Here is a 14,933-nt window from a genome sequence, read left to right on the forward strand (position 1 = left end):
CCAGGGCACTAATGCACAATATCAAGCAATAAAACAGCATCTCTTTGGCAATATTTAATTTAAAAAAAGAAGAAAGAGGCAGGCGAAGATCAGGCACTGTCTGTTTTGGAGGATCAACCATTCTGCATTTCAAAGCATTGGTCCCTGCAATATCCAGGTTACTGTGCTAGAATCTCCACTATTATATCGCAGTTGTGAGAGGGAGGGCAAAGATGTGTTTACTCAGTGATTAGGCCCTTAGAATAAGCCTCTAGCTCCTAGAGAGACAGCTCACCACTTATTCATTTGGGCCAATTCACAAAGCCTAGGAAGATTAAACATCCATGCTGAGAAGACAAGCGAATGCAGACGGTGAAAAAGAAATAAAAATTCTTTAAAAACTCTGAGATGACTTCATTATTTTTCCACAAGGAAACTTTAGGAAAGTGTTTAGTTAGAGAAAAACCCACATTGACCTCTCTCTAAACCCTTAATCTTTCCTTTGTGGTGGCATTGCTTTGTGGTAAGCTACTGGCTCGCCTAGCCCCTCTTTTCACTGGAAGCTGAGAGAAAAAAGGCTCTGGAGAAACAGTTTTCGTTCCAGGGACACAAACCCCTGACACTGTTAAACATGAGATGCCAGGAAAACACACTTAAAAAATCTCACTTTAAGCTCTAAACTGTGAGAAAAGAGATGATAAAAAGGTACCAGAAGAGGATCTTCAGGCTGGGGGTATTCCCACAGTGGCTTTAAATAAGGGAGATGGAATACTCTTAGAATAATCTTTACTCTCTAATGTAATATTGCTTTCAACAAATTTTTTTTCTGTTATTATGACTGTAATCATAAGCAAAATATAAAGATTCTTAATAATACGCAAATGCTACTAAATTTGGGCTACATAAATTTCATTAAATTATAGGCACAGCTAAATGAACCCCAGACTCAGATTTCTGATTATTTTTATTTAGCTTAATTAAACACAGGCCAAAACAGTGAAAACTGAGTTCAGCAAATCAGAAAACTATTTTTGTTAAGAAAGGGCATCTAGTACATAGAAAAAGCACAAGAAAATGTTTTGTTTTCCATTACTATTACCATTTTCCCTTTGGCCCATTAATAATTTAGTTCAATAACATTTGCAGAGTTATCTATGTGTTAGACATTGAGAATATAAAGATGAATAAAACCAAGTTTCCTGCCCTCAAAGAGTTGGAGGAAGAGTGGCATATGAGGAAGCAAAGATTTCATTCCAGTGCACAGATTAGGGAATTAAAAACCTATTTTATTTGTCCTTTGTAATCGGCAGAGAGGGGTAGTAAGTCTGGTAGATGACAAAGGCGAGCTGCCGGCTACACTCTGCTCAGACTCTCTCTTCATGATCTAAGCTTTGGTAACACAGTGTAAAGGGAAGTCTGCTAGTTTTAAAGTAAAGAAAGCTCTGTGCTAAAACCAGTTTTGCTATATTTAAATTTCTCCAAGTACTTCAACATGTCCTCTGCAGCTGTTTTACTTATTTTGTTTTAAATCTAGGCTCTCATTAGGATCATTCCAGTACACTGTGCACTTCCATAATCCTGTTCCTAGACCTATGAACGTTCACAGGTCTAGCCCAGCACGCAATGGTGACTCAAGTCAACAGAGGCAGGGCAACATGAAGCCACACTGTATGGATTTAAATTCCTGCTTTGCCACTTCCCACCAGCGGTGTGATCTTGGGAAAGATACTTCACTTTTCTGTGCCTTGGGTGCCATATAGCTCTGGAGGTCAGAAGTCCAGTGCTTTGTTTAGATGGTGTTGGTGATATGAGTGCTGTAATAAGGGGAGGTCCCAGGGCCTAGGCATGAATACCAGGTTGGCTGCTTCTTTACAAAGGTGATACTTGAGCTAAATTTTAAAAGCAGGCCATAGTAACTAACTTCTCTGTGGCTTAAGCTTAATTTTAAATATAGGTTATCCTGAGGGAGAAAAAAGAATAAAAAAGAGAAAAAGTGAAAAGAAACATTTGGGAAAAGCTCAATGATGTCAATGGCCTAATGTGTTCAAAGAATTCAAAGTTTAGTAATTTTTGAAGAGAGGACCAGAGTGCAGATTGATTTGTGGAAACAGTCATGACATTTTGCCTTTTCTGGCTCCCAAAGCTGAGTTCAGGGACCGATGGGCAGCAACAAACTAGAGAGGCTCCAAAAGGAAACAGTCAGCTATTGAAGATGAGAAGCCGGATGGTGTCTTTTCCCTCTCACTTCCTGAAACAGATATTGGGGGAGCACTCTGAAATCAAGAGCACACCAATGTATTCGAGTCTCACATTAGAACTTTCAAATGGAAGTTACAGGTTAAGAAAAAACAAACAAAAAGCCTAAAGTAAAATCAAACTCTCTTCACAAAATAAACTGACAAATGTTCATTGGGTATAAAGGTTTATGAGTTTTCATTATTTAGACTGTAATACTCGGGTCATGAAATATCTTTGAGGAAGGACAACGTGTGAGTGAAGTTTTTATGAGTAAGGAAATCAGAAGCTCAAGTGATTGGCTACTATGGCAAACTGGAGAGAGGCAGCCAGCCTCTTTGGGGAGGTTGGAAGAGGGATTGTGGAGGTAAGGAAGTAGGCAGTGTCAGGCTGGACCAGAGATCTCATTTCATTGGTTTTCCAGGCGAACACTTAGGAGCAGTAACAAAGACTGGAAAAGCACCCACATAAAAGAACAGGCTGGATTTTTCTGATCCTCTACTCTTCTCTCCTGAGATGACTGACTACCCTTCAGTGAACCACAGGCCTGCTAAACAGGCAGAACAACATGAGTGTGAATGTGAAGTACTCACTTTGAAAGACAGTGGTCAGTAAACATGCCCCTCTCCCACTTTTAGGCCACTGAGGAAGAGAAAAAGAACCCACAGCCTACCTCTCTCATCTGTTTCCATGTTCAAGGGTGTGGGGGAGCCCCAGCAATAAAGAACTGAAGATAAACTAACAGTAATTTTTCATTAACAATGTGTTGATAATAACACATTCTTCTTGTAAATCAGGAATGCCTATAATTTGTGGGTGCATGTGTTCAGTAACTTTCTAGTGCTATCAAGTACTGTCTGAGATTTCAAAGTAGAATGTTGTAAATTATAAAAACAAGCTAAGCTCAGTTTAAACATATAGAATTGCAGTAATTCTTAACCACTCACTTAATAGTGTTGGGTACGATAGTTAGTAAACTAAGGCATGGAGGAGGAGGGAGACATATCTCACCTATTGACTCACCGGTCCTGAGAGAGGGAGGGTAAGATTGCTAGGCATTCGGAACGTCACAAGCAAAGATAGCACAAGAGGAAGGGAGGCCTTGCGATTCTGTGCTGGGAAAGGGAGCCTCTGTAGCAAGTTCATTAACTAAGATAAAAGAGCCTTTAGTAGGTGAGAAAGAACGCCTTAGGAGATGTACATTACTGCCAAGGTTTAGAAGGGGGAGAAGGAGGAGTGCTTAGAAGGTAGCCAAGGTATTTAACCCCTGAACCCCAGGACTCAGATCGGCTGAGAGCCCACTTGTAGCCTTGGCTCAAGTGTATAGAGTAAACTTACTAACAAACTTACTAACAGCTTTATTTCCTCTCCCTGTGGCACATTCAGACTAGCCGGGTACCTGCTTGTAGCTTTGTGCTTGTGTGTGTTTCATAAATAAATTTTCTATTTCATTTCCACTACACATGTAGCCTCTCACTTGAATTCATCTCTTGTGAGCAAGACAAGAACGAAGGAACAAGCTCGGTGGGGCTGGGGCAGGGGCAGGGCACTGACTTGGGTCTCTCCCAGGTAACAATAGGAGTGGCAGAACATGCTAATAGTCCCTAAATATTTTCCATTTCTTCCTTAGAAGGAACATCTCTTATTTTTTAAATTAGATTCATGGCTGACTGAAACAAAGAATATATCTCTCAGCCTCCCTTTTAAACAAGGGTGGCTATGTAACTAAGTTCTGGCCAAAAGAAGCAGAAGTGTTAGTTTGAGCTCTAGCAGCCACGCTAAATCGTGATATAACCTGAACGGTACCACACGGCGGAGCAACAGAACAGAAGGAACCTGAGTTTCTGATTCTGTGATGTGTCATACCAGCCCTGGACAGACTACCTGTGGACTTCCTGAAGAAAGAGAGAAATTAACTTCTATTTTGTTTAAGCTATTATTATTATTTTTCTGTTACAAGCAACCAGACCCAACCCTAAATCTTATAATAGGTTGACTATAAGAAATCCCTAGTCATACAGAAAAAATGATAAGATCTGAAGGTATACATTTACAGATTTGTCCTGGGCCCAGCAGACTCCTGTAGCCTTCAACAGGCCCTGAATTATACTTTAAGGGATTACAGCTGCCACTGGCCGTAGGCAATGACCTGACTCACCATTTAGAAAGCTCCAACTTGTATATCTGTTTGTGAGAAGAGATGAGATGACCCTATCCTCAAGAGGCCAAGTAGAGACCACGATTGGAAAAGGACAACAGAAGACACGGAGGTTGCTACTTGGTGTGCATCTAGTTTAGTCTTCATACAAAGACCAGGGAGAGCTTTCACTGCTAACATGTGGGCCGGTACACTGGATATCCATGTCCAGAGAGAACAGCCTACTGGGAACTGTAATGGTGTAACAGCCAAGTGCGCATCTACCTGAAACGTCACGTGTGCCATATTATACATATTTAAAACCCAAGGGGTGGTTGACGCCACACTAGTAATTGGTGTGGGTATTTATCTGTCTACACATATATAATTTTTACAGCACAAGAGAAGACATGCTGTACTCATTATCATACATCTCACTTTTTTCACTTAGCAATGTATCTTGAACACCATTCCACATCAATATATATGAAGTGGCTTCGTTCTTTTTAATGGTCCTGTAGTATTCCACTGAATAAATAACATTTAAGTTACTTCTAAATTTTTTGCTATTATAAAAATGCTATAGTAAATATCCTTGTATATATTATTTCTCATATGCTTAAATGTATATGCAGAAAAAGCATTTGCTATTGTAAGTGAAAATGATATGTCAGTGTAGTTTAAATCTGTATCTTGTATTATGGAAGGTATGAAATCTCTTTTCATATTTATAAGTTGTTTTACTTGCTTTTCTGTGAAATTCCTGCTGATAATATAGCTTACCTATCCTGGGTTGCTGTCTTTTTCTTACTGATTTTTGGAGTTCATAAATATATACGATGAGAAATTAAATGCGCAATATCTTTAATAAAGATACTATGCACTATTTAACATCAAAAATACTTTGATTTTCTCAACATACTTATTTATCAAGAACTGTAAGTGACAAGGCAAATATAAAAGCAACAGATTCTACTGAAATGCTTTACAGAGGAAAGAAAGGCCAGTAACACATTAGTGTAGACCTGTGACAAAAGCAGTGCTACCCTTTTCTGTTTCATTAGGCATGCCAAGAGGAGTATGGGAGAAACGGGATACTAGAAGATACATATGTATACAAAGATACACAAAAATGAACAAGCTGTGATATTTAGGAGCTAAAAAGTTTGTAAATTGCATTGTGCTATTACTGCATTATGATTTCTTAATCGTTGCCTGACACTCCAAAACTATTCATCTACAAATATACACGGTTGCTCAGTCTCACTGCCACCAATTTCTCCCTTTTAATCCATCCGACCAAACTGCTACACGTTACTTATTCCTACATAGTCATGTACTGCTTCACAATAGGAGTATGTTCTGAGAAATGCATCATCAAGGGACTTCATCACTGTGTGGACATCAAGAGTGCACTTACTCAAACCAAGATGGTACAGCCTAGGACACGCCTGGGGTGCATGGCAGACCAGGGTCGTACAACATACGCATTTTGTTATTGACAGGAACGTCGCCATGCGGCACACGGCTGTAGTACAGCTCTGACAGTGTCACCCTCTTCTTCAAAAACTTTCAAAAGCTAACCGCTGCCTAACGACAACAAGTCTTTAGCTGGAATTCAGGAATTCCTGTGTGGAAACCCCACTGTATTCCTCTATTTTAGCCCTATCTCCTATTGCTCCCTTCCATGTACCATACACTCGTGTACCAGTTAAACAGGACTACTTATCTCAACATGTGCATCTGAATAACTTGAATACCATTAAGGTAAAGATTCATTATTCCAAAGTGGGTTAATTACCAAGATATTTTTATCTCCATTTGAGAGCAAATAAAATGGAGGTTTATATAGCTAGTTTCAGGACCTAGTTTCAAATCTGATCCTGCTTAATTTATTCAATGTCCATCTACTATAAGCACACACTCTTAAAGAAGTTTCACATGCATTTCAAAGATGTTTTACATATATTGTTTTAATGTTATGAGGTGTATATTACAGTAATATTTTACAGTATAAAAAATACAAAAAAAATTGTATATTATAATACAAACTTTTAAATATAGAAATTGATGCTCAGAGAGGTTCAGTAACCTGGTTAACAGCATGCAGCTAGTAAATGGGGAGCCTGAATTAAAATATTAGAATTCTAATTAGTATTCTTTCTACCATTCCTCTAATTTTTAAGTAAAATTGTTTAAGATTAGATATAAAACAGATTTCTTGAATTGCAAGTACAATACCTGGAGATCTAATTTAGCTCTTTATCCTTTTAAAAAAGGTAATATGAATAACAAGTAATTTCTAGGGCCAGGGTGAGCCCTTTGGCAGAAATGATACAAATATGGATAAAGTCCATTAATGGAAATGAGCTTTGCTTTTGATATTTTAATAAATTTTACCTATACTGCTTTTCAAATATAGATAAAATGGTCCACAAAAAGATGGTGAAAAGCAATAAAAATGAGAACATTTTACATAGCAGCATAGATTAAAACTAATTTACTAAAATGTTAACTAGTTTAAAAAATAATTTTAATATGGACACTAAGATTTTTACAATTTTAATTAGTTAAATCTGAAAACTCGGTTGGAGAATTAGAGGCAAATTCTAAATACGGTACTAACGATGTACGGTTTGGTGTTCACATCTAATTATCGGACAGCCATTTGATAGTCACATTAACATTAGATATCAACTACTTATATACATGTTTGTAGATTAAAAAAATCACATTTCAAACTAAAAATATTAAGTGGTTATTTTCAGATTTGGGATTATGTGGTAACTCATTTTCTACTTTAAATGCAGCTATGTTATTATTTTACGATGAATATTTTATTTGCATAATGAAAATACACTTTAAAAATTATATCAGCACCTGGGTCTTATTTCACAGATATGTAGGATGCTGTTCTAACTGTCACGTAAAATTACTCTAAAAACACTGTCTGCCTTTAAGGAATTTAAATTGAAAAGAAAACAAAAGACAAGATGAACAGTCTGGGCATATTTTCCAAAGCACAAATAAGTTCATTTGCCTAGTTTTTCTGGATGACAGAGTGTTGGAAACTTACCAACTATAGTGGTGGCTTCAGATTAGTGTAGAACTTATTTTTCTTAAAAAACACTGATCAGTGATGTCTTTAGATTTAACATGAAGAAGTAGAAATAATACTACTTCACACCTTTAAGATGGGCTCATGTTTTTAATTTTTTAAAAAGATTTTATTTATTTTTAGAGAAAGGCGAGGGAGGGAGGGAGAGAAACATCAATGTGTGGTTGCCTCTTGCGTGCCCCCCACTGGGGACCTGACCAGCAACCCACGCATGTGCCCTGACTGGGAATTGATCTGGTGACCCTTTGGTTTATAGGCTGGCACAATCCACACCAGCCAGGGCTCATTTTTTTCCCAAAGTAATAAAACTTGATTACAGGCACTTTTAAAGCAAAGTATTCATTTTAGTGCTCTAAATGCTCATAGATGTTCTCAAAATTTCAATCTGGGTCTGTTCTTAGAGCTAGTTCATAAATTACATGAGAAAAATCAATTTTCTTATTTTACGAAAATTTTTCAAATTTGTCCCAAACTGCTTAACAGCATCATAGCCACAGTGCTTGGTGCACTTATGGGCAGCATCCCATTTAATCCTTACCACACGGTATAAAGTAGATATCATCATCATCATCATCTTTTTCCCACCCCCCCAAATTAGAAATAGGCTCATTCCTTGTTTGGGGCCACAGTGTTACTAACTGGGAAATCAAAAATTGAGCACTGGTTTCCTTAATTTGTGTGTGACATTTGGAAACAGCACTGGTCTGAAGTCAAGACCTAAGGAGATGTAACAGGGTTACTGTTATGAAAGCCCAGCCTCCCAATGGGATGCTGCAAAAGGAACAATCCTTCAATCCTGACACTGGGATTTTTACTGCTGTTGATTGTTAGTTACTACAAGTGTCTAATCATTCTTTAGTTACTACAAATGACTAAGTATTTTTGTCATGAAGAGAATTCAGGGGTAGCAAAAATGAGAGTTGTAAAAGCTTGAAGGAGAAAAAGAACCTTCTTTTAAGAAACTCCCAGGGATTCATGATATAGCCAGAAGTAACTTTTCTGCAACCTTAATTAAGGAAGCAAACTACTGTTCACTTATCTAAAAATAAAATGTAAGTTTCATTCAACGAATATCTTTAATTCGTGAGGTAATGCTGGGAACTACGACCCACCTCCAGGTCTTGGCCCTTGCTGATCTTCCCAGTCCCAGGCCTTGCAATCCAACCCTCTGTGCATTTTTTGGTCTCTGTCTTAATATTTTGGTTTGTGTTTCTCACTTTAATCTTCTCATTTTTGCTAAATTTAGACTTTTTCCCTCTGCTATTTGCCTAAGTATTAGTCATCCTGTAAGATTCAGGTCAGAGGTACCTCAAGAAATCTCCCTGAACCTCTAAGGTAGATGAAGTACCTCTCCTCTTTGCTTCTAAACCATGTTATGTTATATAGATCTGTTTATATTTTCTTATCTTCCCCACTAGACTGTAAACATCTCAAGGACAGGAAACCGCTATACCCCGTTTGGAATATGATAAATATTTATCGCTTTCAACTAAATGAACATCCCAAATAGTGTAGGGAAAGGGAGGGGGGTCATAAAACTTTTCAACCCATTGTTAAATGTCAAACTTTGTTGCAATATACTTAAACACACGAACTTAAAAATACCTGACTCAAGCTGGAGCTCTGCTTTGGACAGTATTGTAAATTCCTCATGAAAAAGGCAGAAAGAACTATGAGCACTCTCACCAAGAAGTGCTCTCAAATAAAATCAGTTTGAAGCAGTTTTCATTAAGATGGATTGAATGTGGCATTGTGAGAAACACTTTATCAAATGTAGTGTTTTACTTAGTGATTAACTATATACGAGTTGATGAAGCTCCCCAAATCCTTTGTAATCCCACCACTCCAATAAACATTTAATGAGTATATAAGTTCAAAAAGCCTAGCAGAGGATTTAAACCTTCAATCTTGTTTTTATTTACTCTTGGAACTCAATTTCTCACTTCAAGTGAAGAATGCTGGTGCTTGAAGCTCATCTGTTGCCCTGGTAAAATTAATGTGCCTCCCACAGTTTAAAGTAAACATGTGATATTTAAGATGAAAGAAATTTAGTAAGAATGCCACCGTATTGGTCACACTTGCCATAAGATATCTGAACATCAGCAAATTGTTTTCTTAAAAATGATTTATTCAGAAGTTTTAAAAAATAATGTTGAAAAAGACTTGTTTTTAACTCTCAAATGTGAAATATGAAAAAGGAGACACAAGGCTTGATAAATGAATTACGCAGTACAGCAGTTAGCACAGAAAACTAGTATGGTGCTATAGTATAAACCAACACTTACACTTGAGTTCACATTTAGTTTCTACTACTATTTATGTGTATTTGGGCCAGTCATTTAGCTTTTCTGAGCTCCCTCATCCCAACAATATTAATGTTGATATTATATGTGTATCATTTGGTTGATGACCATAATAAATGTACCTGCTTAGATTTAATTTTGAATAATTCATCTATCATGTGGATTAATTTTACTTAAATTTAGAGTAACAGTATATAATGCATAAACTGTTGATCTTTAACTGGGAAAAGAGAAATGAGAAAAGAAAAACATCTGTGGGCAAGAGGAGAAAGATAAGGACAGTTAGGAGTCTAAAGAGGTCAGTGGATTTTGGTAGGAATCTAATACAAAGCAAAACATTTAATTACATGAACCAATGATTTTCATCTGTTAAAACACCAAGGCACTAACTTAGTAAAAGTTCTTTGTTTATTATATACTGTATATTTAAATAAGTATCTTCATTTAATATTAGAATGTTTATGGGAGTCATAGCACATTTTGCAGTAGCTTTTAACATGGGATTTAAAAGATGTCTATGCTGATTTTGGGAGCTACAGTGTAAGTTACTTCAACTGCTTAACAATCTTGCTGGAAAGCAGAGACAGATATATCTCAAATACATTCTTATCAAACACTGAATTGAAAAATAAATTATTTTAAAGATGTAATTACATGCTCTTTCAAATGTGTTTATGTTCAATAAGTGATTGCTTAAGTATAATAACATGGCCATATAATGAGAGACTATAACCATTAAAAATTCTGTTATAATATTCAGCATTTTACAAAGCATTCTTGGAAAAACAACAGTTCAACCTGAATCAAACAAAGCTTTTAAATCTAATATCCATTTCTCAGGAAATATATATAGAGGAACAATCTAAATAATATCACAAGGAAACGATCACACAAATCTAGAATTTGGAACAATGTAAAAGTCATCTAGCAAAATTTCTTCACAAAGCAAATGCAATTTAAAAAAGGGGGGATAGGTGGTGCTTGCTTAAAAGAGACTTAAGAAATTTAACAGCTAAATATAATTCATGATTCTTGAGTGGATTGTGGTTCTGAAAGACACAGTTTGAAAAGACATTAGATAATATTAGGGAATTGCTATTAATTTTGTTACACGTGATAATGGTACTGTGATGATGTACGAGAATATCATTATTTTTGTAAAATGCATGCAGATGTTTTTAGGGGTAAAATATGATGTCAATAATACACTTTGAAATGCTCTAGTAAAAAATAATGAATATACAAGGGTATCTTAAATGCTTTTGTGCAGTTTTAAGTTTTAATAATTTCAAATATTTAACTACTACAAACTTTAAAAAATTATTTGAAACTTTATTTATATTTCTTTTACATTTGTCTTTGTGAATTTTCAGTAATAAAATACAAATTTATTTTCTGTTCCAGTTAATGTTTGCCATTTTCAATCTGAGAATAAAACAAAAATTTATCATAAAAATTATTCATCAAATTCCCATATTTAAATAAGCACAAAAATATAAATAAATTTCAAATACTGCTCTTTTATAAGTGAGTAGCAGTTAAACTTTTGAGGCTATTAAAGCTTAAAACACCTTTAAAACTTCCAAATGCCCTGTATACAGAAGAAGCGAATATGGCAAAATTTTAGTAATTATTAAATCTAGGTAAAGGGAATTTGGGTGTTTATTGTACTATTCTGTTTTACTTTTTCTGTATTAAAACCATTTTAATAAAAATTTAAAATATTATAAAATATAATTAAGAAAATAATCATAATGTTAAAAGGTGAAAATAAGCTGTTTTATCAACATTATAACATGACTCAATTTAACATTAAATATGCACAAATATACTTATCAAAAATATAATAAAATTATGGAAACAACATACATCATAAAGTTAACCATTAATCTGTGGTTAATGGTTAGACAGTATTTTCCATAAACCTGTATTTATGGGAACTATAAACATGTATTTCTTCAAAAATAATGTCTATTTTATATAGATTTAAGAGTTAAAAATAGATGCTTAAAATAGTCTTTATAAGAGTTATTCCACTATTGTTAGGGTAAAAAACAGTTAATATTTCTATTTCTTTCCTTTTTCTTTTTTCATCCTCACCCAAGGATATGTTTTATTGATTTTAGAGAGAGAGGAAGGGAGAAGGAGAGGGAGAGGGAGATGGGGAGAGGGGGAGAAGGAGAGAGGGAGACGGGGCGGGGAGAGAGAGATATGGAGACATCAATGTGAGAGAGAAACATCAACTGGTTGCCTCCCTTATGTGCCCCTACCCAGGGATCCAACCCACAACCTAAGCATGTGCCCTGATGAGGAATCAAACCGGGAACCTCTTGGTGTATGGGGACAAGGCTCCAACCAACTGAGCCACCTGGCCAGGCAATGTTTATTATTTCTTAATGTACTTTATTAAACTGTCAGTAATAGCTCTAAGTTTGTCTTGGAATTCAATTTTATAAACTTGTTTATAATAAATTTTTCTTTAGGTCAGAGTTTAACAGAAACTAAAAATTTCAGAGGCATTCTTGTATTCTATTCTCAAAATTCCACGCTCTCTTTAATTCTAACAACTTTCCTTCCACTCCACCTACACACTATTCCTTCTTCTCTCTCTTTTTTCCTTCATTCATGAAGCATACAGAGTATTTGCTGTGTATAAGGATGTAAGGTACACAGTCACTGCTAAAAAGAAAAAATCTCGAGAAAATATTTAGAGAGAGAATGAATACTTATTAGCAATATATTAAGTGTAATAAAAGCAGAGGGTATCATTGAAAAATACTAAAGGAATAGGTGCAGTCAATATAATAGGGAGTATCGGAAAAGTCAGGAAAGTTAAATCTCAGAAGAAGCGCAGAGTCAACCAGGTAAGGAGCAGGATGAAAGGCATTCCTGACAGTGGGGAAACATGAAAAAAGAGTAAGATGGGAAAATACAAACGGCACATTTTTGCCAGATTTACTGAGTGGAAGGCAGGGAATGGGAAAAGCTGAAGCTGTACAAATAGGCAGGCATCAGAACACTGAGGTCCTGACTGCTGTGTGAACAGTGATCACACTGAACCTTCTTGCTCAAAATGTGCCTTCTGGGTTCTTGTTATAAACTTCAATGTACTTTATTTCAGTATCACAAAGCCCATTTTGAGTTTAAGGAAGAATCTTTTTGTTTTCTAAAGTGACTTTTGGGGGAAAAATACTGCAGTTATTAGATACATACTACTAGATGGAATAATCATTTTGGGAAAAGACTAATGGACAAATCCTTTAGCATAAACCTGTCAATCACATACTGGAAAAAAAAAAAAAAAGAAAAAGAAGTAACTAGCCTGGTCCCTTCTAAGCATGTCCACTCTTTTTTAGTTCCCTTCAAAAAAACCCATTTCATGGCCTTCTGCCAGTAGCCAGCACTGCCCTACCATACTACTGCCCCTCTGAGATGGTCATCGTGGTGGTGATTAGGCTGGCAGATGCACCAGAAACAAAATCAAGTCTTCAGTTGGAAAAAAAGGGAAAACATTAAGTACTGCCTCAAGTCTGGTCGTAAAACTATGGGATGCACTTTTTAATCAGAAAAGGTAAGATCGCACTTACATCTCGGGCTTTCACATAGAAGGCCTCTTGAAAAGCAGCTTCTAATGAGCCAATAAAAAATACAGGATGGCAGTCTCCATATCTATAGGGAAAAGTGTGTCTATTAATTAAAATACATTTCAAATTAACTTCATAGAAACACAAGTCTAACCAAATGACTTAAGTAAATTTGGGGCTAATGTTACCTATGTACAGATCAAATATTAAAACATTTCTTTACGGGCTTAGAAATGAGCTTCATTAGTTTCTATAGTTCTTGGCCTATACTGATACAATGGAACAATGGAATTTTATGTACATGTGGCAAATGTGTTTAACAAGTGCCACAAAACCATGCCATTTATAAGTGGTAATTCCTCTTTATCCACTTTCATAAGATCTTCCTAGTTCCCGTGGCTTTAACTTTGCATTTTAGTTCATTTATTCTGGAAGTCCAACAGAGAGGGAAAAAATGGTATCCTGCAAAGTTTCCAAATTACAATATTACATCAGAAAATAGAACTAAAGAGAAATATCATTTACATGAAAATTTGGGGTTCAATATTTAAATCCTCTTTACTTAAACACCTTAAGAGACTCTCAAATTCATATAAAGCATGCTATATTAGACTACTAAAAGAAATGCTGAATGATTCCAAACCAAAAATTAAAAGAAAAATTCACTTACATTTTAAATTATCTTTTTAAGTAATATTATTTTAAAGCATATTTTATTTATCCTAGGCTATACTAAAAAGTAGTATTTTATAACCTAGCCCTTTGGGAATACAATCAACATAATAAATGATCCATTTATTGTGCTTCAATAAAGAAAGATACAGAGATAAGATGAACACATCTCTGAAGTGACTTAAACGGTTAACTAGTTATCTGACATGGAATACTACATGTTTCACTATCAGGACTATATAAATTGATAAATGTATCCTTTAAATACTTTAAGAAAAAATTTAAAACAATCTATGACTAAAATTGCTCCAGAAAAATCACAGTGGCATTAAAATAACATCAATTTTATATAGTTAATGTCCTAACCCTACCTTGAAGAAAACTCTGCTGTAAATTGTAATAAGGCATCTCCTTCATTTTCTGCGTTTTCTGGCACTAAAAAACAAACAAAAGAAAAAACAAAAACAAAAAAAACAAAACAAATAGACACAAAAAACAAACCACGTAACATCTACTCCCACATATAAGAAATATATTTAATCAATAAAGAGGAAATAAAATTAAATTTTAGCGTCTGTGATATATATGAGGAGACATTTTAACTTGATATACATTAGATTTCATCAAGTGTTAAAAAAGAAAGTTAAAAAAATTCCAAGCTCATAAATTTTGGAAAAACAACTGACACAATTCTGCTAATAAGCATTTAAAATGTGCCAGGCATCAATCAGGGTATCAGTGTTTTCTTGAAATGACATCTTGTGAATAAATTGTATAGAAAGAATCTCAATTTATTTTAAAAACCTATTAATTAGGAAAATAGTCAATTTAATGCAAACATCTATTTCTGCCCCCAAGAGTTCCCTAATTCAGAGTAGATGGGCCATTTGAGGGCTTATTTTAAT

The 14,933-nt window shown here is 35.2% G+C and overlaps 1 protein-coding gene across 3 annotated transcripts in view; it reads right to left on the reverse strand.

The window, feature by feature from the left end:
- The window catches only part of FAF1 (Fas associated factor 1), a 423,880-nt gene that overhangs the window by 127,910 nt on the left and 281,037 nt on the right, over positions 1 to 14,933 (reverse strand). For all 3 annotated transcript variants that reach the window (XM_024571040.4, XM_045204230.3, XM_024571039.4), the window contains 2 exons: positions 14,400 to 14,463; positions 13,360 to 13,441 (listed from right to left, as the gene is read on the reverse strand). In XM_024571040.4, coding sequence (XP_024426808.1) covers positions 13,360 to 13,441; positions 14,400 to 14,463 — 146 coding nt within the window. The remainder of the gene's footprint in view (positions 1 to 13,359; positions 13,442 to 14,399; positions 14,464 to 14,933) is intronic.

Source organism: Desmodus rotundus, chromosome 3 (genome assembly GCF_022682495.2).
Source record: "Desmodus rotundus isolate HL8 chromosome 3, HLdesRot8A.1, whole genome shotgun sequence".
Classification (NCBI taxonomy): Eukaryota; Metazoa; Chordata; class Mammalia; order Chiroptera; family Phyllostomidae; genus Desmodus; species Desmodus rotundus.